General features: G+C 50.8%; 2 protein-coding genes across 5 annotated transcripts in view; one reads left to right on the forward strand and one right to left on the reverse strand.

Moving 5' to 3' along the window:
- The window catches only part of ACACA (acetyl-CoA carboxylase alpha), a 108,129-nt gene extending 102,327 nt beyond the window's left edge, over nt 1-5,802 (forward strand). For all 4 annotated transcript variants that reach the window (XM_074922918.1, XM_074922921.1, XM_074922919.1 and 1 more), the window contains 2 exons: nt 1,569-1,705; nt 2,900-5,802. In XM_074922918.1, coding sequence (XP_074779019.1) covers nt 1,569-1,705; nt 2,900-3,026 — 264 coding nt within the window. In that variant the 3' untranslated portion in view covers nt 3,027-5,802. The remainder of the gene's footprint in view (nt 1-1,568; nt 1,706-2,899) is intronic.
- Nucleotides 5,803-10,028: 4,226 nt separating this feature from the next.
- The window catches only part of AATF (apoptosis antagonizing transcription factor), a 54,494-nt gene continuing 39,399 nt past the window's right edge, over nt 10,029-25,123 (reverse strand). Inside the window, exon 12 of the mRNA XM_074922705.1 lies at nt 10,029-10,496. Within this exon, the coding sequence (XP_074778806.1) occupies nt 10,433-10,496 (64 nt within the window). The 3' untranslated portion in view covers nt 10,029-10,432. The remainder of the gene's footprint in view (nt 10,497-25,123) is intronic.

A 25,123-nucleotide genomic window follows, 5' to 3' on the forward strand; every position in this document is an offset into this window, starting at 1 on the left:
TAAATCTAGCTTTACGCAGGTCTGCAACCGTAAGGCAGCTTCTTGGCTTTTTTTATTTTTTCTTTTCCCTGAAATCTTCCTAAGTGCCCTACTTTGTATGCAGGGAGCATTTCTGTCATGTCTAGGGGCAGAAGCAAGGAGCAAAACCTAACGAGTTTAAAATAATAAGAAGAAAAAACCCAATGAAATAAGCAAAATCTCGAAGTTGAAGTGACATCACTGATTTAAGACAATCATATACATAACGTTAGGGAAAAAAAAAAAAAAAATCCCGTTTTCTTATTGAAGGGTGTCAGGCAGGACCAAGGCTGGGGGCCGGAAGGGGCTTCCCCAGAGCGGTGTCGGCTCTTGCCCACGGGCGCAGCAAAGGGGGAAGGAGCGAGCGCTGCCCGTGGGCGCCCCCGGGAAGAGGGAGAGGATTTCTTGGACTTTGGAAACTGATAATTAAATATCTATCTAAGTGAAGGGTGAGCCGTGCGGAGGCGCGAGTGCTCCTCTCCGCTGGCACAGAGGAGAGGGGAGATGCTGCTGCTGCTCCGCGGCCTCGGCAGCCCCGCGGGCCCTCCCCGGCGAGGCTTCACCTTCGGGTGCAAGCACCCCCTGGGTGCTGCCGCCTCCCGCCCCTGGGCAGCCCCTGAACTCCCCCGGGACCCCCGAGGGTCAGAGGGGTTGGAGGTTCCCGGTGTCCCCGGGTGCCGGGAGGGTCCCTCCGCACCGCACGGTGCTGCACCGAGCTCATTGTCATTCTGACTTTGACTTCGTTAGTGATAACAGAGAAGGATAGTGCACCTTTAAATGACGAGCTTTGTGTTTAATTACCCAAATAAAATGACATAAATATGAATGAGTGCTAATGGCGGTACTTGCTTTTCCGGAAACCATTAACAAAACGATTCTTAAATGATTTGTAAAGAAAATGAGAGGAGAAAAGAGGAGCAAGAAGGCTATTAGGCGTCTAACCCACTCCTGAATTATTATGTAGTCAACTACCTAGCAAATATCAGGTGAAATGATCTTGCAAAAGGGAAAAAGGGGTTTGTTGCCCAGGCTTCTCGGGATGTGGCCACCCCGGCCTCCTCCGCAGCGCACACACCTGGGATGGGGCTGCTGGGGCCACCGGGTCAGTCTTGAGGTGACTTGTTGGTCCCCTGGCAGCCGAGCGCTGGCAAAACCCCAGATCAGCTGCATCTCTCACCCCCCCCAGCCCTCACCTCAGTCATATTTCACCCAAACTTGGGCGTCTGATCTCAGAGGGAAACGGGGATTTTAGCCCGGAGAGCTTGTGGGGCTGATGCGGGCAGTTCAGCGGCAGCCACGGGCAGCGCCGCTGCCTCTGCGATTCCCTTTAGTCCCATTTATGGAAGGAGATGCAAAAGAAATAACGAAATAATATCACTTTTTTGCTAGCCGTTCGTTGCGTTTATAGAAACTCCGTGCGCCGAGGAAAAAAACCACAGAGGGCTGCCAGGGAAATGTTTGAACCTGCGGCTGCCAGTAATTGCGAGTTCGATTTCGGGGAGGGCGCAGGCAGCGGCGGCTGCCCGGTGACACGTGCGGTTTGTTCACAGGCCTACCTGTGGGACAGCAACAAGGACCTGGTGGAGTGGCTGGAAAAACAGCTGACGGAGGAAGAAGGCGTTCGCTCGGTTGTGGATGAAAACATCAAATACATCTCGAGGGACTACATCCTCAAACAGATCCGGAGGTGAGCCAGCCGCGCGCTGCCCCTGCGGAACGGGGATTTTTGAAAGCTCGGGCTCTGATCTTGGCCTCGTGCACTTCCCCAGCGGAGGAGAGTGGATTCATTGGCTTTTTTTGTGTGGCAAACACAGGAGGAGTATGTGGAAATGCGGTTTCCTTTGGAAATGCAAATACAGGGGCAAACGTGGAACAGGGATTTGTGCAGCGCCCGCCCCTCCCGCCCCCCTGCACGTGCAGGTGCCTCGAGCGGGATCACAGAGGGGCAGAGCTGGGCTCGAACCCAGCAGCGGCCCCGTTCCCCGGCCATGCTGCTCCTCACTGAACCGGGAGCAGCCAGGGCACAGGAATTTCACTCCTAATGGGTCTTTTCTCCATTTGAGACAAAAGGAAAATTATTTTAGAGGGCTGCATGCTGCGTGAAGCAAGGAGAGAAAACAAAATCTCTGAGCTGTGCTACCACTGTCGCAGTGGCCTGGTGGCCACATGTGACCAGGATGTCCTTACGCCTTCCTGCCCTTGAATTTTTTGTAGCCCCAGACTTCCCAGGCAAGCTGCCTCGTTTCTTCTGTGCTCAGTGTCGTGAAACATCCAGTTCTCTCGATTGCTGTCTCAGACTACACCAAATAAGCCCCCAAAATACTTAACGTTGGCGGAGTATCTGTTCCTCCTGCTTGCAAGAGTCACTGTGTGCATTGCACAGACATTCATCCAGCAGAGCCAGTTAAGCCTCACGAGCCAAATGCTTCGCTGGACTTGAACAGATCTAATTTTGATAATTTTTAGGTCCTAAACCGGAGGTCTCTTAAAGCAGCTCTGCCTCCGAGACAGCAGAGCTGGGGGAGGGCACTGAACTGCGGAGCGAAGCTCCTGTGGTTCCCACGTCTGACTCCGTAGGGCGTCTCCTCCGTCATTTCCACCAGTTTCTCCATCTGGGGGATGGGGGGAGAGGGGTGTGGGTGCTGCTGGGCCCACCCTGGGCCCGGCCTCTCGGGATTTCAGCCTCCGTGTGTGCGGGGACGGATCTGCCACCCGCAGATCGAGCGAGCGTGGCTCCTGCACCGGTCGCCCTTGGCTCGCACCGGTGCCTCGTCCAGCCTCTCCCGCAGCCCCCCCAGCTCAGTTCTCCCCTCCCCGGGCCTGGTGGGAGCTGCTGGACGCGCTCCAGGGCTGCCATCTCTTACCTCTCGCTTCTTTCCAGCCTGGTCCAGGCCAATCCCGAGGTTGCCATGGATTCCATCGTGCACATGACCCAGCATATATCACCCACCCAGCGAGCCGAGATCGTGCGGATCCTCTCCACAATGGACTCGCCTTCTTCAACGTAAGAGCATCGATCTCCCACATTCCCCCCTGCCCGGTACAGTGGAGGGGTGAAAAAAAAAAAAAGGAAAAAAAAGAAAAAGCTCAGAATTGCCCTTTGTCTGCTCGACTGTGACCACTGTACCGAGACCGGGAGGCTCAGGGAAACGCTGGAAGAGTGACATTTTTATTTTTTCAAATCAGACTGACCAGAGGAAGTGTGCTCTTTGGCCAGAGACACGAGGAAAATGTATAAACACAAGCGCCTGCGGAACTGAGTTACAGCTGTCTAACTGTACCTTATTTATTTAACAAAGCGTGACTGGACCAACGCACCGGTTGGCTGCTCGGAAGCGCTACAGCCAGGCAATGACGGGTGCTGCGGCACCGTGAGGTCTCGGCGTAGCGAAGCAGGGGCTCCTTTAAATTCCACCCCTGCGCCCCCACCTGCTTCCCTCCTCGCTCCCCGCCCGCTCCCAGCAGCTCTGTGCTGACAAGTGCCAACGTCACGCCCTGCGAGAGCGTCGCCGAGGACGGGCGCTGCCTCCCAGGAGCAGGTGGGAGCCCAAGATCCTCCCGCCTGGCAGCCTGTGGTCGAGGGGAGCCCGCGGCTGGGCTCTGTATTTCAAACCTCACTTGCTAGTAGAGGAAAAACAATCCAGGATTTAGGCTGGGGTGGCCAGGGCTGGCCCCACGCCGGCGGTGGGGGAGGCTCCCGGGCGTCCCAGCACTGTGGAGGTGTCGGGGTGGGGTTTTGGAGGCTGAATCCCACCCGCTTTGCCTCGGTGCCCCGTTCCTTTAGAGCGGTCAGCAACGCGTGCGAGAGGCCCTTCGAGGAGGAGGTGAAAGAGACCAGACCGCGGCTGCTGGGTCAGTTCTGCTCCTCCTTCCCTACTCCGTTTGGAGGGATGACAGACATGGGCAGCCCCCACCGTGCCATAAACTTCCCGTGAGCAGGTGCCTGGAGCAGGAAGGAGCCGCAGCCTGGCAGGGTACGGGCAGGGCAAGGGCAGAGTCAGATACACCAGCGGGGGCAGAACCGCGGCAGGCCCTTGCCCAACGCCTCCCAGCAAAGCTCTTCCCCGTCACCCGGCGCTGGCTGGAGCGGAGCTGCCCGCCCTTGGCTGCGGAAGATGGAAGTTATTTTGGGTGATCCCGCTCTAATGGTCCCTTTTTGCAGCCGGTCGGGACTAACCGGAGGGGGGCGCAGCGCCGGCTCTGAGCCAGGCCTGAGCTGTCACCGCCAGCTGACCCCGGCCCAGTCTCTGGCTTATTTCTAAGCTTTTTTATTTTCATGGGCCTCCTGCCAGTACTAAAAAATCAGAGACACTGGAGGGAAGCACGGTCAACCCCCAGTACACAGGTACTGTTACAGAAGTTGGTCTAAGCAGAGCTGGAGGGCTCACACCAATGATTGTCTTAAAAGTATTTCAGATTTCACAATTCCTCTTGCAGTGCAGCAGGAATGGGATGTGTTTACGAGAATGAATTAACGATGCTGCCAGTGCCTCACCCCCTTCTCTGTGTGCGGTGCCAGAGCTCCTGGAACACCCCGGGGTGCAGCGTGGGGGCTCACTGCTCCTCCCGGGGGGGCGTGCAGCAGCGGCGCAGCCCTGCCCCTGCCCAGCAGACCTGTGGCATCTGAAGGACTAGCTTTTTCTTAATAGTTAAGAACCCTAATTTGATTTAAAAGACATTTTTGTTTTGCCTCTTGAGCCCCCTGAACAACCCCCAAAGATGGTTTAACTTTGCCACCGTGGGCTGCAGCAGGACGGAGGATGGCTCGGCCTGGCAGCACCGCACGTTGGGCTCCCGTCACCAGGGTTTCCTGGGTGCTGGTGTCCCCACAAGTCCCTTTCCCAGGGCGTCCGCGGGTGCTCCGGGACCCTGCTGGGCCAGGAGCTGGCGCTGTGTCAGTGTTCCAGGCGCCGAGCCAGGCTCCGCTTCACCCGGGGGTAAAGCAGCTCCAAAAAAAGAGCCGTTAGGTCACAGTGGAGCTGGTCTGAGGTCAAAGTCCAGCACCAGCCCTGGGGGGGCCCGGCCCTGGCCGCAGGCGCGGGGGGCGGTTACCCAGCGGGGCGGGGGCGGCGGGGAACCCCCCCTCGGTACGTACGGTTCTCGCTGGTGCTGAAGTATTTCACTTACCTCAATTTCTTTTAATAAAAAGAATGAATTACATCTCTGTTGCCGGGAGTGGAAATCTGTCACCCTCGCCCTGAGCAGCCCTCGGGGAGCTCTGCCTTCCCTGCAGGCAAGACCGAGGAGTTTCACCTCCGGAGCGGGGCTGGCGGCTGCCGCAGGGACGGACCCGCAGCACCTCGCGGGCTCGGCCGCGTCCCACCGGACTCGGCCACGTTTGAAATAAACCCTCGGAGACGCGACCCCAGGGGGCACAGCCCGCCCCGGCACTCAGCCAGCCGGAGCAGAGCGTCCTCCTACCGATCGGGCACCAGAATTTACCCCCCCGGGCTCTGCTGCGTGCCCTGCGCACCCTCCGCGGCGCCGGGGCAGAGGGAGCAGCTCCTCGTCCCAGCGCGGGCTCCGGCCTCTGCCCCGGCGTAACGCCAGCCGCCGCGGGTCCTGCTCCTCCTCCTCCTCACATTTACTGTCGTCTTTTAATCTTCCCCAGAGCTCAGTGACACAAACACCTTCTAGAAGGTTCCTTTGTGCTAAAGGTGAGTATTAGGGTGATGTTAAACTGGACCACGTGAGCAAACACAACTCTCAGCAGTTATTTTTTTGCCCATTTCTCAAACCAGAATCCTGATGGTTAAAAAACATAAATCACCTTAACAAACAATATAACCGGGGGTGGGTGGGTGAGGGGACGGACCCTACTGAACTCCAGAAACGCATTTAAAACTCTTTAGCCTAAAATATCTACATATTAAAATGCCAAGAAAAGAAGTACCAAAGCTGTAAGCTCTCAAAAGCCCAAGATCAAAGTGCCATCATCTTTTAATGTAAACCTTTTGTTGCATCAACAGTCTTAAGAGGGATGAGAGACATCAAAATAAAAACTGAGACAAACTGTGGCTTTGTAGCTGTTTTTTGTTTTAGTCTCTTCTCTCAATTTGGGCCATGAAATAGGTCAGCTCCATTACTGATCAGCCTTCCCACAAATATTTAAAACAAATTGAATTGCACACCCAATACCCATCACAATTACGCCAGGCACAATAACTAAATTAGCAATTCAACAAAATAATTGGAAATGCGATTCTCTCTATTCCACAGCCTCCCTCAGGGGTTTGGCCGATCTATGGGGGGAAAACTCTGCTTTACTAATTCTGCAGCTAATTAGAGACACACTTGTAAATGAAGTTGTTTGTCTGAAAGTTGAAATTCTTTGCTATTGTGGGGTTGGGGGAGGGAGAGGATTAATACAACCCCCCCATCACAGACATAATTCCCCAATACACCTTCTAGTTGCTGTGCAATGTTTTGCAAAGGTATAATGCCCATTTGTGTAGGTACTAATTAGCAGCTGTATCATGAATTAATAAAGAATTAATATTCTATTGGGGGGGAAAAAAAAATATCTCACTTGCTGTTAATTGGCAGCATTAAGAAAACTTAGTGGAAATCATCCTGGTTATCTGTGCCCTTATTAAAGAGCACTCCAAGCTTCTGCCCCCGCCCCGCAGGACAGGACCCTGCCGGGGGCTGGTGCTCCCTGCAGGGACAGGGAAGGAACTGGGGGGGGGGCAGCGCCTGCCCCAGTTCACCCAGACTGGGCGTACTGGTGCATGACGCACAGTCCAGCCTCCTCCCCGCCGAGGCAGCATCCTTGGGGCGCGCGAGGGGCCCCCACGGCAGCGTCGGGGCAGAGCCTCTGCGGGCCTGGCTCCGGCGAGCGTCACTCGGGGATTTCAGAGGCTGCGCTTTCTCCCACAGCACGTTCAGATCCAGGCCAGGGGCCGTTTTCCACGCCAGGAATAAAGTGCTGCCCTTACCGGCAAGGTCGGAGATGAAACGGGGCCTCCTAAGCTGGCGCTGCCGGCCCAGGTTCTCCCCGTGTATCACAGCACCCAGGTGGGGGGGTGGCGGGGAGAAAAGCCTGCTTAAACACTGATAAGTAAATTCAAAAGCATGCTTAGTGGGGCTTTGACTCTTATCTCTTCAAACAATATGACCGAGAAGTTATCACATTTAAAGTGTTTCATATTACCCTTTTAACATTACATCCAGCTCACGTGCTCAAAATGAGGGGAAAAAAAAAAAAAAAAAAAAAAAATCGAGTGCTCTGGTGCTACAACTTTAAAGGACACAGAAGTCAAACTGGAAAGGGGTGGCAGCACCCCGAGCCTCGGCCCTGAGGCGACAGGACTCGCCCGCGGGGCAGGGACACGGCGCTTCCCCTCAAACAGCCTCACCGCCAGCACCAGGGCACCGTGCCACCGACACAAACTTTGGAAGCAGCTGATTTACTCCCCTCGCTGCCTTTCGGAAGGGTGGTTACTGAACCATGAGATTTTAACGGTTGGAAGAGCCCCTGGCTCTGCTGCTGCTCAGTCTGAGGGGTGGGGACACGGGCCTTGCCACACGCCTCCACTGGGGAGCCCAAATCGATGGCAGGGAGGGAGGGAGGGAGGGAGGGAGGGAGGGAGGGAGGGAGGGAGGGATGGGATGTCGCCAGGATTTGCCATGGAGGATGGTTCCACCCCAAGCCCCACTGTGTACCCCCACAGCAACATTTAGTGTTTCCACCTGGCAAATTTTGCCCCGCGAGCTGGAGCAGCCAGGGAAATCAATGCCCTTCCCCGAGAGCTGCGGCTACTGCCTCACTGCAAGCCAGCCAAAAGATGTATTCACCCCTGATACGTGTGTTTTCCACAGAGTCAGTACTCACCTTGGCACTTCTTATTTGCTAAAGGCAAGAAAAACGCTACGTTCTTGCCGAGGGCGGGGAGCCTGCCCTCCGCGCCGCCTCTGCCCGCACTGATGGAGGGGCCCGAGGCCCAGCGCCGGCGAGGAACGGGGGCAAAGAAAAGCTCCGATGGCAGCGTGGGGCCAGCGGCTGCCCGAAGAACAGGCAAAAATCCAGGTGGGACTCTGGTTGGAGGAGCTGGGTTTAATCACATTATAACACTTTTTCTTCCCTGCTTCAAAAAAGAAAAAAAACAAAAAAAAAGTCACAAAAGACACGTTGGGTAACACGCTGTCCCCTTGCCCAGAGGAACTGGGTCTGTGAGTGGGAACCGGCCCCTCACGTCACCGGCGCGGGGCTGACCCCAGGCTACATGCATGGGGGGAGGCAGAATCCAGCCAGAACTGTGTCTGTACACAGGTGTGATTATTTTTTTTTTCTGCTTTTAAACCCAGGATTTCACAAACCAACTGCCGCTCAAGCCAAGTGTCTGCAGCCGAGCCGGTTCCCCGGGGCTGTGGTGGGCTCCGCTCCGCGCAGCACTGGAGGTATTGGGAAGTATTTACTGGAAGCAGGTGACTAGAAGGGAGACTTCAATCTGTAATGATGAGGTGCAACAAGGATTAATTAGTATCAGCTCTGCAGACAGCTCCAGGGACACAGTGGAGTGCAACAATGCAGCTGTAGAGAAAGTCTAAGGGGGAAAAAAAAATAAATAGAGATTGTGTTGCAGCACCCCCTGTTTCAGGCAGAGGCAGGACCCGGGAGCAACGCGGCCGGAGCAGAGGGACGGGGTCAGCGCGGCGAGGAGACGCAGGGTGGGATCGGCAGCTCCTGCGCGCGGGGCCTTGTCTGCTGGGGCAGCACGGGCTTCCCTCCATCGCTCTGACCTGTTACAGACTTAGAAATGGTATTTTTATTTAAGCTTAATAAGAAAAAATAATTTATGAAGTTAAAATTTAGTTGCCCACTCAAAAGCCGGTCAGCTCTAACTTAGGCAAGGAAAAATCCAAGAGAACCTCGTCTTGCTCTGAAGTCCAGAAATGGGGCTTTTCAGTTGGTGAACACAAACATAAATCCTACTGCCAGCCCCTGCGTCGTGGCGACGTGTGCGGGGTGTCACGAGCGCAGCCCCCCGCCCGCGGGCAGCCCCCCCCGAGCCTGTCAGAAGCCGGGGCAGGGGCTCAGCCCCCAGCACCGTGGGGACACATGAGGACACGCGGCAGAAGCTCTCCCGGCCCCCAGTGGGTCCTCGTGGGGTGGGGGTCTCGTCCCACCAGCGCCCCGATCCCCGGGACCGCTGTGCCGAGTCTGAGCGGGCCCGGGGCCCCGGCCCCCCCGCGGCAGCCGGGGCTGAGCCCCAGCTCCTTCCAGCCCGTCCCGCCGCCTCCAACCCCCCCCAACCTTCTGGCTGCGTGCTGCTGGCGCAGCCTCTGCAAGGTGACGCGGAAGACGCCGGATGAATGTCACTGTGCTGGCGGGGCTGAGCGAGGCCCTGGCTGCTGGTGCCTCTCCTGCACCGATCAAACTCGGGCAATCAGTTCAGAAAGCATTTTAATTAGCTGGCGCAAAACAAAGACAGTGCAGTTCATGTGGTCACAAGCAATGGCCATCTTACACACGTATATATGCACATATTATTTACGCAAGATAACCTCCATTTCAGATTGATCACAGCAGGCTAACAAATTCCCCTTATGGGGATTTAATTTCTGGCTTCTGACCTTTGGATATAAAAACCCCACAAAACCCCTCAAGTGAGTCATCTCCTCCGGCCAGTTTTACATTCCTGCTGGCATCCTGCAACAGTGTGCCATGGTGATGGTGAAGACAGGATGGCTCAGAGTCATGATCAGCAGAAATAATTAAGTGTACAGGATCAATGCTGGACTGAAAAATTCACCAACATGTTCTAATTGCAGAAATATCCCCAGATGTAGCCCCCCCTGTGCGCAGCGAACGCTCAGTCAGAAACGGGAGAGTGACCTGGGAGCCCTGGCTGGCTGCGAGGGAGAGCACCTTTTCTCTGGTTTAAGGCCATGTTAATTATGTAAATGACATTTAAATCCTCTTGACTCCATGAAAAATAAAGCCACACATTCCAGATATGCAGCCAACGACCAGAACAGCACGTTTAAACACCCCACCCCACCCCCCCCCCCGACTCCCTCAAATAAAAACCTCCAGGGATTTAACACAAACGTGGGTGACCCGTGGTCCCTGCTGGTCTGACTCGCCTGCCCCCCGCCCCGGCAGAACACCGTGCCCGTGCTGAGCAGATTGCAAAGATCAAGGCCAGGAATTTAAAAAGAATAGTTAAAAATGGATTGTCTTTGGGAGGAAGCAGAGTTCATTTTAAAGCTAGAGAGGAGGGTGTCTAGTGTCTACCCCCAACTCTTCTTTCTGAGCCCGTGTGGTTTCGCAGTGACTGTATCTGATGTGAGGTTTTTTAGGAACGAACCAGAGCTGGGGGGTGCCCCCGGGCAGAGGAGATGCCACCAGACGGGGCCGCTCAGGCGCTGGCCAGGCCGGTGGGGTCAGTCCTGGCACAAAGGCCAGCTGCTAATTCTGCTCCAGTTCGTCAGGACTCGTGATTTTTCCAAACAGCGAACGATACAGCTCTGTCCTGAGGAAAAAAGGAAGGAGAAGGGGGAAAAGTTACTTTTCAAGGTCAAAACAGAAGCAAGAGGCTGCCAGCAAAACCATCCACTCCTTAAAATGAAAAGGCCTTGTATAATTAAAAATGCATTCAACAATCCTTATTAATAAATACAGGCAAAGGGGAGAACTTGCATAAGACCAATCACACACAGTACAGAAATATGTAAATAGTTCAGTGTGGCTGGATACCATATCTCTAGAGAATGAGGTTTTCTATAAGTTTGCCCTTTACAGACAGGCTCTTCAAGTAAGAAAACAAGATTGAATATTTTAATAGGATGTATGAGACCACAGAGCCAGAAGGAGGATTCAATCAGACAGTCTACGTGGGACTATAATTTAGTTTTCATACATTTTCTTGGACTTGAAGGTACTTGAAAAACAATGAAAATGACCCAGCAACAAGATTCCAATTAATATCACACATGCAGCAATTCTGATAACAGGAGCAAGCTTCCCTTTAAAAATTAAAAAAAAAGTGGGCTGGTGTTACTTATCTTTAATTTTAGAACCAAAGTAACCTGAGAGAGAGATGGGGGAAAAGGAGAGAGCACTTTCATAAATCCTGCATTTCTGGAAATCAAGGGAAAAGCATTGGGAGAGCCTTCTATTTTACACAGGCATTTTCTCTGTTGTAAGAGAACGGCCCACACAGGGCAGGGCGTTGGTTACCCCGAGGACGGGCACTAACCAGAGTCACCAGGGCAGTAACCAAACCATCCCACTGCCGTGGGCCCATGTCTCGAGGCTTTGTTGGGGCAGCTGCTGCAGAAAACCGCCAGGATGGGCAGAGAAAAGAGACTTCTCCACCAATCAAGGATGAGTCAGACATGGCTTCGAAGGACAAGGCTCAGACCCGACAGATGCCCCGATTCTGGCCGCCTCCTCAATGAAGCCCACAAGGACCACTCTGGCTCGGGGCTGCTTTGACGTCTTGATCCTTCACAGATCAGTAAAAGATGGCAACGGCTTTGAGAGCTGTCTGCTTCCTGCAGACACTTCCACTGGAGAAAGTTACCTGTCAGCCTCGTGAAAGAAGGAACTTCTAAGTTCTGAACAGCGATGGCAGAAAAACAGCAACCACTAAACCCAGGAAGACAAGGAACAAAGTCTCTGTTCCAGCAACATGGGAGGATGGACAGACGTGCATGGGCCACTGAGACAAGAAGCCATTCTAATTCACAGGGCCACATCTCTTAAATTAATTTTCATTTAGAAGCTAATTAACCAATCAGCTGCTCTACCCTCAGAAAATGAGTCTGTGGTGAGGGACGCGGCTCCTTACCCAACAAAATGGTTGACGCCGTGTTTTGTTTGCAAAGCTCGGCCGAGACTGTGAAACCACAGCTGGAGTTTCTGTGTTAAATCAGGAGGTGCACAAAGGTTTTGGCAAGTTTAACACAAAATCAAAGTACTTCTGGAAAACAGAACTGATACATGAGAAGCTGAAAACTTTGAGGCTTGAAAGAAGAAAGAGGAGGAGGGAGAGGAATGCCTTACACAAACCTGTAACATTTTCCATCTTTCCTATTCACTGATAAATGCAACTCGCTTTTGCCGTTTCAACTGAGAAATCAGGTGGCAAGGGGCACTACTTGGAGTGACTTCATTGACATTGTGACTTCAAGGCTCCACTGACGGATCAGAAGGAAAAGGCAGAGCGATGCTGTTTAGAGCTCCGACCAGCACAGCCCTCCGGCCCCGCTCAGACCCCGCCGTTACACCGAGCCGATGCTGCCCCTGGTGCCACAATCCCGATGAAATTCCCGGGCAGGCGCAGCGGTTCCTGTCCGCAGCGGGGTTCACGCGTCAGGAGCAGAGAGGGAAATGCTGAAACTGGTGTTGACAGAAGATCATTTCACACCCAGGTGGGCAATACCTGCCGTTTGCTCCTGTCCGAGGCAGCTGAGCAGTGTGGGTACTTTGAACGAAACACCACTGATGCCATTCTGTCTCCCCTCGCTCTGGTATAGGCCTTGTTTTAAATAAACTTCATTGCACTGAGGAGAACAATCTACAGAGACAAATGACAATACCAAAGGCACCCACTTTGCTGGTTTCCAGCCTGCCTGCTCGCTCTCAGGCCAGAGGAAAGCAGCCCTGCCACAGCAGGCACCCTCCCGGCAGCCAGCAGCAGGCTCTCACACCTCCTCTTCTCAGGATTGTTTCCATTTTCCCATCCACTGTAGGGATGCTGCTGCTGTTCCCCAGCTTGGGGCTTGAAGCCTCTTGTCTGTGCAGCTCCTGCCATCAGTTTGTTTTAATACACGTGCTGGGCACAGGCACTGACCAGCCAAGTTCGACTCTCGGCTCTTAAATAACACCCAGCTCTCGCACACGGACTCACTCCCATCCCTTCGTGCTTTGCTGAGGAACAACATCATCTCCACACGTCTCCTGCGCTCCTGGGCTCCTCCCCAGACTTTGCCCAGCTGACCTAAACACCATCTCAGACCTTAGTCCTGACCCATCGTGTGGCTCTGCAGACACGGCTGCTCCCTGGGAGGACCCAGCACTCCCACTGCAGATGGCTCCGCTGCCCTCGGCCGACGGGAACTCCCTGCTGTAGGGCTGTTCTCTGTCCTGGCTATAAACCCACGCTCTCCTCCGGCCGCCGAGTCACTTGGGCTGAAGAAACCCTCTTCTGGAGCCTGCGTCAGCGCTGCCAGGAGCACGGATCCGCTCCCAGGCAGACCCATTCAGCCTGGCCACGCTCGCAGCGAACTGCACACAGATCTTCTCCCACTCCTCTTCCACACCCCGGGGCCAGCGAGCAACAGAAACTGCTTTTATTTTGTCCACAAGCCTCACTCCCAGGCAACAGGCTTCAAACCTTCCGGTTCCACCGACCGCTTACCAAACACACCTCAAAGGCCTTTTGCACAATTCGAAGGGGACTTTGCTTCCGAGCATCCCCTCCACCGCACCGAGGGGCTCCCCTCTGCAGTTTCTCTACATATGCCCTCTTCCTCTTATACGTTTGTTCATTTTTTCACAGTCCTCAGTAACTTTAGGAAGTTTAAATACAATGTGCACGTTCGGGGGAACTCCACAGAAACTAGCCCAAGACAGCAAGTTTCTGTCTTTTCCCGGTGAGCAGTCAAAAGCCAAATGTAATGTTTCTTTGCAACCTGCCTTGGCCTTTTCCCACTGGTGAAGAACCAGTCTCCACAGGCTTTTGTCTTCATTTTTGTTTTTTGATCGTCTTCTGATGGGTACAAGAGTTCAGGGATCAATGCTGTATTTCCTCCAATCCTACAGATTTTAAATAAACAGTCATTTTTCAAGCAAGCAGGGCCGAGGGAGACTTCGGCAAGAATTTGTCTTCGCCGGCAGAGAAACGTTGCCAGCACTGACAGACTCCGACATTCGCGGCCCAGGTCCCATGGGTGCAAGCCCAGCACTCCCCCAGCCCCATCCTCCGGGCACAACACGGACAACCTCTGCTGAAGTAAAAATTCCCGTGGAGCTGTTTGGATAATAACAGAGCAAGGGCAGGCATCCTGGTGGAGGGTGACAGGAGAAGGAGGGAAAATCGGGTAACCCCACCACCCCCAAAACAGAACACATATTTCACCCTGGAAACAAATAACAAATAACCCAACATTTTTTTTCTTTTTCCCCTCTCCGCATCATCTAGGCTACCTTTCTTCTACAGCATCTCCCCTCAGCAGGATTTAACCATGCAGAGAGTAAAACTCATCAATCCTCCAGGTTTAACCTTGTCTCTGTTTCAATTCACCAGGGTAAGTGTGGATTTTAATACTTTCAGCCCCCTTAAGGCTATGCATAATAAACTTGGATTTTGGTTAAAAAATATAAAATTTCTCTCCTCCACCCACATATATTAAACATCAGACTTGAGCCACTGAGTTGAAACAACCCACCCCGCTGCAAGCCTGCTACCTCCAGGAGAAGGAAAGGTGACTTTAGCACAAAGAGGTGCTGGTCTTCGCAGTGTGCTGAGGAATAACCTATGCGAGTAATTAACAGCACTTACACCTCAGGTGGAGAGTGTGGAAGAAGGCAGGTCGATACAGGGGTCTTCCTTGAATTAAAATTTAACTTACCCTTTATTGCAACCTACAAAAGCAAGTAATGAGCACTAACATTTTTATTTCTTTTAAACTGTCATTTAGGCTGTAGAGGGGATAATTACCTATTTCCACTGTAGTAAGGTTTTATCACCCTTAGTGAGGCATTTTCTAATTTAATATTTTTACTATATTATCATAAAACCTGTTTCTGGAAAAAATGATCACGAACCACACAGCCATTTGCCATAAAACATGTGTGTGTAAGTACCCTGGCTTAATTATTTATGCATTTCCTCCGAGCGGACTCCGAAGGCAGCGTCCGGCGCAGGTGCTCGCTGCCCCGGGCGCGCTGTGCCCAGGCTCTCGCCCCTTCCCAAGGCCGGGGCCCTCTCCACAGGCACCCAGAAAGTTTGCACCGCTCGCTCTTTCCACGCACCAGCAGCCCGAGACAAAAGGTTGACGTGAGGGAGGTGTTTTACTCCGCTCTCCGTGCCCCCGTTTTCGGTGCAAGCTGTGGCTGTGGCTGGGCTGGCGGCGCGGGAGGAGCGAGGCGGGCAGGCTGCGGACCCCGGGGAGGCCGTTCCCCACGCGAGCCCCCGGCCAGCAGCTCCACTGTCCTCCCCTTGGCGGCTGATGGCACGCGTGGCCCTTGGCACGGGCAGAAGGGTTGCCAAGGCCCGGCCCGACCCCAGCCCCACGCAGCCCCCCGCTCCACGGCACCGCGGAAACACCGACCCGCTTCCCACCACCCAAAGGGCTGATTCACGTCAACAACGTTATTTAAAAAAATTAAATAAAAGCAACAACCTCTGCAGACAGTGAGCTCTGTGCGCTCATCGGCCTTTACCACCCTCCAAATCCCAGCTATTGCTGCTACACACATTTTATAGGCAAAATCCGTGCAACAAGAGAGCAGGGAAACACATACAGAGCGGGCAGGAGCGCCCTGAGTGAATAATAACAGCAATAGCAGAGTTGATGAATATATGAATCATCAAAATATAAATCATAAAATCTGTTAACAGTTCCCCAGGAATCTCCTTTGCCCATCTGCAGTAGCACTATTCCATCAAATATGCAAGGGGAAAACAAACACATACCTGCAGATGGGAGAAGAGCTAACGCCGTACTATTTTGGGGAATTAGAGTCACATTACGTCTTTTTTTTTAAATATAGTTCTGTAAACTAGTAGAAAAACAATATTAAGGGGAAAATTCAGTTTCCGGTGGGTTTTTTTTTTAGAGTGCCACTAATTAGCAATACCGCGTGTGTCACTGCTGTGCTGTTTTAGTAAAAATACCCTCCAACATATTTCTCTACTTTTTCTCATGTACCTTTTACTTCTCTTCTCCCAGGTATCTCCCCCCCAAAAAAAAATTTACAATATGCCACAAGCAGTACTGAAATAACTGTACCTAACCATTCCTACCGACATCCTCCATGGAGAACAATGAATTTTTATTTCACAAAAACTAGCAGAAGACAGAACATGAACACCCATGAAGAAAGGGAGGACGACACACGCCTCCTGAGGAAGAGTGAAGCTGGTTGTGGAACAGAGGGCTGGTTGTTTTCTTGGAAAACTTTCTGTCTGTATCCTAAGAAATCTTTTGTTTAACAGCGTGAAATTCAGAATGCGAGGTGCCAAGCAAGAAGAGCGGGTACCCAGGAAGATAAAACAAGCTGAAGCCCTTTAGTTTGCTATTTCTAGTCCGAGGCTTTACCCTAAATCAGCACGTGGGGTACGGGATGTGGCTCTGCACTCGCACACCTTCCACCCCGCGTCCCCACCCCGGCGCTGCCGCAGCGACAAACCCGGGCGGTGGCGCGGAGCAGCCGGAGCGGGGGCCACGGTCCGGGCAGGGCGAAGGCTCCGCGGCGGGTGCTGGGAGGGAGGGAGGCAGCCCCACGAGATGGCACTCTCTCACTCGCTTCCCCGCCACGGCCCAAAACCCGAGCGCAACTCCGGCTATAAATTACAGAGCCAGACGGCTCTCATCACCCTGCCCGGCGCTTGAAGGAGATTCAGAAAGGTCTGCTGCAATTCCCTCTCGCTCAGGCAGGTCAGGATTGGGTCCTTCCAGTCTGTGCAAATGCTTTTAGCCCCACGGCTTTAAATTATGAAAGGTGACATGTGACCTCTGGTTTGTCTCGTGAGACCAGGCACAGGATTTATAAATATTTCAGAAAGCTGGTTCTTGCCCTAAACAAAGGGACTCTGCGGATTTTGTGGGGTCGGATCTGGGGATGGGGTGGGGGGCGGGAGGACAGCAGAGAGGTGGAAGGGCTGCTGCTGCTGCTCAAGGTATCATCCCCCAAACTCAACCAGACCCCAGGCTCAGACCTGCCACCTCTGTCACCAGTTCTGAACATTTCCCCCTTACACCAGCACACATCTGCCTGCTCGCCAGCCCCGAGCTCTCGACAGCATTAACGGGACCAGAGGTGCAACCTCTCTCACCCTGATTTTGAATAGCATTCACATTTTCATATGAGCTTTTACAACACAAAGCATAAAAGATGTGGACAAGTAGCGGAAGAAGTGGCAAAACACAGGGAGGTTCAGAAAGCCCCAGCCTGCTCCGCCGGCATGCTTTCCTGCAGCTTTAATTTCCCCATGAAATTCATAAAACGTTGCTTTCTCAGTCTCTGTTTTTAGATGGGTATTTGAGCAGAGCAGCCACTGTCATGCTGCATGTGAAGTGCCCTGTGCAGACACGCACACAGGCGCACGGAGGGGACCATTCTTTGTGTACCTTAACATCCCATATTCCTAGGATGATTTCCCTCTTTCACAGCTTGCCTGTTTTATAACAGATTTGATGCAGGAGAAGACAAATTGTCTCACAAAGGAAGGACGACAAATCATCTTGCAGCTCTTAACAGGTTATTTTTTTTCCCTTTAAAAAGGAAATTTCCATAACAGAGGCGTCTGTCTTCTTACTAGGGATGTCAAACATCACATGTTGGAACATGATGATTTCAGCCCATCGGCACTAACCGGGGTCACGTACACCACTTCACTACTGCCAGCTTCAAAACATACAAAAACTCCTTGTTCAAATACCAACCCTTCTAACAACTACAGTTAAAAGCGATATGGGATACTTAACTGCACCTACATGAGTTGACTTCTAAGGCTAAGTCAAAGGTTAAGGGGATAAAATCCACCAAACAAAATGATACACAAAGGGCAGAATGATACCGAAGCCGCGGCGCCTCGGGACCATCAGCCAAGACAAGCAGGTTTAGTTTCACAGGACAAGACGAGCTTTTTTCTCGGTTCCCAGCAGAGCCCAGGTGTCCCTGCGCGAGGCAGCTCAGGAGAGTCCACACATCTCCCCCACGAGACCGGAGTGGGTCCCTGCCGCGGGGGGGCTCTCCCAGAGCCCAGGTGGGCAGCCTGCTCTCCCACCCACAGCCTCATGCCAGAAACACCTAAAATGTCAGAGCACTGCACGCTCCCAGAGATTGCTCTCCATGTTAGCGCTGCTCCCTTTGTTTCCCAAAACAAAGCCAATGCAAAGCAGGACAACCTTGCTTCCAGGCTGGGTCTATATAAACTTAGAATAACTCTCCTCACCCAAGGTTTGTGTCACGCAGCACAGAAGCTGCTGGTTCAGGAAGGCTTTGCTTCCTCTCAGGGACTTCTGTCGTCATGAACATACTGGATTGACAATCAAACAGCCCAAATTCCTCCATTAATCTAGTCTCATGGTGTTTTAATACCCGAAGTACAAAGTGAGCTAAGTTAAAGGCTGGTATCTCACCAACCTTTTTTTTTTTTTTTTTAAATATTAAACTCTTATGTCATATAAGTCAATTAATCTTTTAATACCAGGATTTCCTACTATGTACCCCCCTCTGCTTGCAGCAAGACACATTGTGACAAAGCAACTGCACTAAGTCCAAGAGTGAGAATGCTGATTGGGAAAATACACAGCGTCCTGTCTGAATCCAAGCGAAACGCTCTAATCCAAACCTCACTGGCATCTGGATAATCTGTGTCTTAATTCAGGTTCCCAGCAGGCACTGGTCTGCTCGTGCAAGAACAAGAGTGGGCTGGATGCTCTTCTACCAAGCATGACCCGAGGCCAACGGGACTGTGGAGTCATGGGCTTTATTTCTTGCACTTGGCCGTGGGATTTCAGGCAGTGATTCCTGCCCAGAGTCCAGTTCTGCTGCTCGTGAGTCTGCGCTTCCAAAATCAAACATAAAACTAACACCACAGGTGTGGAGAGACTGTATATTTATATATGTACGTATATACACGCATCTATGCTAGAGCACAGTGTGCTGGAACTTGACCATATGCTAAAAAAAAAACCCCTCACACAACCTCACGCTGTGGTGGAACCACATGGTTTGACCCAGTCCCACTAAGGGCATCTTCTTCCCTCTAATTTGGCTCATAACAGATGCAAAGTCCTCCTCCGTAATGAAGATCTGGATCTCGAGGTAAAAATACCTAAAAGCTGATACATTCTCCCCCACCTTCACCCGTTAGAATGCCCGTTTAGAATTTCAGCTTGCACTTGAGAACACGTCTCTTTTGTCCTGCCTGACTTTACTGCAGGAAAGCCTCCTTTTGCCTCCCATTTCTGCACTGGGTGCCATCTTTAATGATGATGTATGGGTGTCCTTTTCCTCAGCGGTGCTGTGGGGAGGGGGTCAAACATGTGACATCGCCAGCGTGTGTATCAACAGCAAATTATAAACCGTGTCAATCCAAGTTAATGCAAAGCTGTAATCCTCTTTAACAAGAGATCAAATCAGTGCCATGAGTTATGTTCATTCTGTAATCTGATAAGAAATAGAGTGAGCCTCTAATAAAAGAGTAATGAGAGCCCTTAATGATGCTGTTAAAAGGTAGCGCCAGTTAAAATATTGCTGTTGTTCCAGCTGATTAGATCATTGTTGCATATTTGCACAATCTTGTTTTACCTGTCAGAATAACCTGAGACATCTTGGGAGATAAAGGTGTTTGGATCAAACATCTGTGTCCATAAAGGACGTGTCTCCTGCAAGTTACTGTCCTCCAGAGATGAAATAACAATGTTCATCAAACTTAGCAGTAATTTGATATGATACTCTTTTTTTTTTAAAAAAAGTATCTGTGTTTAGTCTCTGTTCCACACACACACACACAGTGCAGAGATCTGAAGATATGTGTATCAAAGCTGACAGAGGGAACAAAACCCAAATCCACACGCAGCTCTTCTCAAAACACAGGCTTGACCTGACCTTGCCATGACTCAGCTGTCTATAGGATCCACTCCTGCAGCTACAGCACCTCTCACGTACTGAAAATCCTTGTCTACGGGCTTGCAGGCCTTCAGTGGGAACCCGCAGCCTCAGCGTGCCCACACCGACAAACACACCTACCTAGCACAGGAGCTTGCTGCAAGTGCACAGATGTCTGATCTCCTCCTAACACCGGGCTGTTGGGAGCCAGGCCCGCTGAGGGTGGCGGCACGGCAGAGCTGGCGTTACAGCTCTCGCCCAAACCTGCCGTGTCCCCTCTGGCAGGTCACTGAGGCTGACTCACGGACTGCTGGGACCAAAGGCCTGTGGAGATACGGGCTATCGTTTCTCTGCGCCTCATTTCCCGAAGTGTAAACCAGAGAAGACTGGCATCCTCTCAACTCTGTTGCACGTGGCAGCACTGCAGGGTTATTATATTAAAGATTACACTACTCACTTTGGGATCAGCAAAGTACCCCAGGTCATGCAGATGGGATAGGCATATTTCAAGGAAAGTCCAAGAAGTGGCACCCACATGATGCCACCCTCAAACCCAGGAGAAATCACAACCAGGGAGATCAACCCTCTTGTAGTCCTGGGCAATTCCTGCCCATGACAGCTATCCTCTCCCCTGGACAACCACCACAGCACACTCACATTCAAGCTTTTGCCTTCAGGTTCCTTGTCTTAGGGCAGGCCCATTTACATAGCAATGACCTTGGACCGATTAGAAAAACCTTGGCCCAAGAGTACAATAAATGTATTTAAGTCTATAAACATATACCCCAAGATAACCATAAAAATCACTTTCCAGTGTATGTTTTAAAATACTACCAAAGAGGGGTTAAAATAGAGGAGGGCTTGAGGCCACCAGTGGCCCACACATTACAGCATAATATATGTGAGCACAAGGTTAAACAGCCATGCCCATGCGTAGGGTGCATGAAAAACTGGCAAGTGGAAGATTAATTGCCTGCACGAATGCTATTATTCCAACCAGCAGCAAGAAAGAAAGTGGCAGTGATGTTGACAAAGGCAGTTATTATACTTGTACGCTTCTTTTCTCAAATTCAGGCTGTAAAACAATTCTGGAGTGACTGTTCATCCCCTTCTCCATGCAGCGCACAGGCTGTTTCTCCTCACACGCATTTGCTCTTTGTTTCCCCAGGCAGCGGCGGTGGCAAGTGATAAACCTGACGTGCCAGACCCCCAAAAGTCCTGGGCGTCCCCCAGCCAGGACACCACCACACCCGGCCCTTCAGGTGAGTGCTGGCAGTTCCTTGCACTATTTTAAGGTCTCTCTGCACGGCCAGAGTAGTGTAAAATGGCTTAAACGTACAGGACAATCAGGCCCCAGATGTATTCCTAGGCTGCATTAGCTATTTAAATATACATTTAAAAATAAATAAATACAAAAAGTAAACAGCAAGGTATTACAGTGCTACAGACTTGTGCATTCAAAAGCACCTACAGCAAGCAAAGTCACAGACAACTCCCCTCTGCTTTTTGCCCCAGTGACAAAGGGGAGTTCATCACGGGGAGCGAAGCCTTGGCACAGCCAAGGAAGACCCAGAACTACACCACTCGCACCCCCCAGGCTCTACGCCACCCCCCCAAGATTCTGCCCCTCCCCACCTGCACGTACATATTTACTTACTGGCATTCTCCAGGTAGCTACCTGCCACTGTAGCCACTGGTGGAACTTAAGGGGAATGTTCTGCCAGCTCTGCTCCTACAACCCTTTTTTATATACAGCTCACTGACACTTTAAAATTTCTCACTCTACAATGCAGAGTGCCCCATTGTTCAGATGTGTATTTATTTTGGGGTCATGCCTTTTAAGTGCCTGACCAGAAAAAAAAATGGCTTAGAGCATGATCACATCGCTGTGAAGTGTATACTTGCATTTTCAATCTAGTAATTCACACCTGCAAACAATAAAATTACCTTCTTCTGTCACAAAGGAAAGCTGTTATCATTACTGCTTCCCTCTCATGCGTACAGGCCTGGTCCTTTCTATTTAATTCACCTGCAGTTTAAAGCCGATGTTGAATTCTTCCTGCCTTGTCCAGCATGGCTGTGTGCTGCTAGAGAGGTATTATGGCCCATGGCAAGTGCAGGGACATTTTAAACAGGGATGTGAAGGGACCTCTAGAGAGTGGTTATGATTTAAAAAAAAAAAAAAAAGACTGATAGCAGCAGATATCTTCATTTTGGGAGAGCTGAACCAAAACACCTGTAGAGACCTAATTTTCAGACACTGGCCACTCCAGTATTTTGAATATGTTTTATGTCTGGATGCAGACATAAACGGTGTAAACCAGGGAGGAAAGGAAGCAAGCTAAGCTGAATGAGGCCCAGGTTTTCAGTGTGCAAAGGAAAAATGCCAACCCAAATGTGGAAGGACTGCTGCAAAGAGGAGACAAGAATCTGTTCTTAGAGCCCACATTGAAGAGGACAAGATATAACAAACTTAAATTACAGCAGAGGGAAATTTAAGCTCAACGTTAGGACTAAACAATGCCAAAGCACATCGTGTGGGGAGGAAACCGCAGAGAAACTGCTTAAGGAAGACTGTAATGCTCCAGTAGGCAGTGGTAAGGCGTACTCTGTGTTACAGGTAACCAGCAGGCATTTTGGCTAACAGTGAGGAAAGCGTAGGCTTCTATCTGTGTATCTGTCTCTTGTCTGAAACAAAAGCCTTCCTATGCATGTTAAAAAGTGAAATAATACTGCTAGTATTAGTAAACCACTTACTCTTACAGGCACTTCTCAACAGCAGACCTCCGCTGCACAGAAGGGGAATCGGGCACAGAAACACAGAGCGACCTGTTCAAGGTCATCCACGAAGCCACCAGCAGAACCAGGACCAGAACCTGCCCAGGCGTTGTCCCATCCACATCCAGGGCTTACCTGAAAGCCTGATCTTGGCAGAACAGGACACAGCTGCCCACGGGGTATGACCCTGGGGCACACGGGCTGGTGTGCAGACACATCAGCTGACAGTCTCACTCTAGATGGCCCAACCCTCATCAGGAGATGAGTGACTAAAATGCCATTAACGGGAAGTATGGCGGGCCTCCAAAGTGACTAATAAACTTAATGTAAGAAATAAGTTCCCGCAGTCAGACAATAAGCAGCAGCAGCTGCTGCCACACTGCTGCCACCAAAGAATCAGTAAAACATGCAAGCGATGTAATAACCCGCTCAATGTGGAGAAAACCCCCAGGAGACATTTTCAGGAAACCAAATGTCAAACACTCTGTCCCTACCACAATGATAACTATGTCGACACAGCGTAACGTAGATGGCATCCTATTAGCTGGAATGGCTTCTGAGGGTCAGGCAGACCCCGGGCAGTCTGTGGTGGACTCCAGGTGCCTCCCGAGAAGCGAGGGGCATCAGGGTTATGAAGATGGCAGCCACGTGAAGTGTAGCTGAGGCCCAGGAAGGCTGTTGTGCAGAACGACTCCACTGCCCCAGCTGTTTCGATGCGCTTCACGTTTGCATTGACTTGCTGGAGGATTCTGGCTTATGGAATGCATTTTCTATGCAACTTCTGGAACACAAGTGAGTGCAGTGGACTGCGAAAGAGGAGGCAATGTCACCTCTGGGGACAGCAAACAGTGTAACTCCAAAATTATTAGGATCAGTCTCCCTATTTTTTTTTCACCCTCATCCTCCTCACACACACCCCATGCAAGCTAAGCTTCCCCTCATTCTGGGGACAGAGCAGGGCTCTGCACGCCTGCCTAACCTTTAGGACAGTGCAATATGTGGTACATGCAAAAAATGACAGACACCTTAACCTCATTTGGAATTCTCAAAGCATAAGTAGTAACCAGTCAACTGGACATAATGCTAAGACAGAATCATGCACATTACTAATGAATATGGTACGAACTGGTTCTTCTAATACACACGTGCCACCTGCTAATTACCCTCAGACAAAAAAAATGTGGGAACAAGCAGCACATCCCAGAACTATTTCTACAGGATGGTACAACTCTACTAGGAATGCATGTCTGTCCTGTCCCGTGTTTGATTTGGGGCTACCCAAAATAGCAAAGACACCAATTCCATACAGGTGAGGAGGGACTGGCCAGCTGGGACGCACAGAGAGCTGCTAGCCCAGGCCCTGCTTATCAGAAACAAAATCACACTTGATTTCTCTGCCAAATAGATGAAAAGTGTGTATGTCTAATGTCACAGTGCCCAAGCCACTTCTGTCCCTCTCCTCCTATGATCCAGGTAGGGGGGTGGAAGAACTGACCACTTTATACAGCTGGGGGCATAGCTTTCATCCTATACATGCAACACATTTATTTTTGTGGCAAGAGGATCTACGCAATATTCAGAAATCAGAGCAGTTTTCTCACTTGAAAAAAAAAGAAAAAAGAAAGAGTAAAGAAACTATGAGGAAGATGCATGATGAAACAGCACTAGTCTTATTATGGATACAGAACATCTTAGTGCCAGCTTACCAGAGAGCTCTCTTCCAGAAGTCTGTGCAATACCCCAAAAGGCAACAGTCTAAAGAACAGCAGGTGTTTGGTTTCCATTTCACAAACAGACAAATGACATCTCTCTCTCACAAAGCACAAACATGTTCCACAACCCAGGGGAAAGATGTTTCTCAAGCCTTCTACATCCATTCACTGGAAAAATTATTCCACCTCCTTCCCACAAAAAGCTCAGCATTTTAAGATTTAGTTTAAAAATGTAATACTAAGAAATATGCATGTATGTATAGAAAAACTAGCTAGTAACTATGCACAAAACTTCACTGATATTTTCTTTACTAATTAGCCCATTAAAACATTATAGTCTTCCAATAAAATTCTTCACTCTTTACATAGGCACAAACACAAGCAACATTTAGGTCTTGAGTGAATCTCGACTGAACTACTCCAGTTATTAACTGATCTAAGAAAATGCACACTAAACAGAATTTAAACCACTTGCCATTTCTGTTAAAAGACAAGTTCTTTGTAAGTTGCGATTACACATGAAGACACCAGATAACTTAGTTGTCTATTTCCAAAATAATTCCCACAAAACTCAAATTTCAAAATCAGAGGTGTTTTAAAGCAGGGATCAAAATGTAGGTACTGAGATTTATGAAAATTCCTTGTTTGGTGTCACAGTAATTATAGAGCGAAAGCTCGGCCAGACTGCCTGGACAGATGTGACCAAGACACCCAGGCCACGATGCCAGTGACAAATGGTTAACTGATAAGAAGAAATGGAGGAGGCGACAGACTGAAGAACAGGTCAATATCATGCTGTCATGAAGCCATTTGAGAAACA

This window comes from Athene noctua, chromosome 19, assembly GCF_965140245.1.
Source record: "Athene noctua chromosome 19, bAthNoc1.hap1.1, whole genome shotgun sequence".
Taxonomy (NCBI): domain Eukaryota; kingdom Metazoa; phylum Chordata; class Aves; order Strigiformes; family Strigidae; genus Athene; species Athene noctua.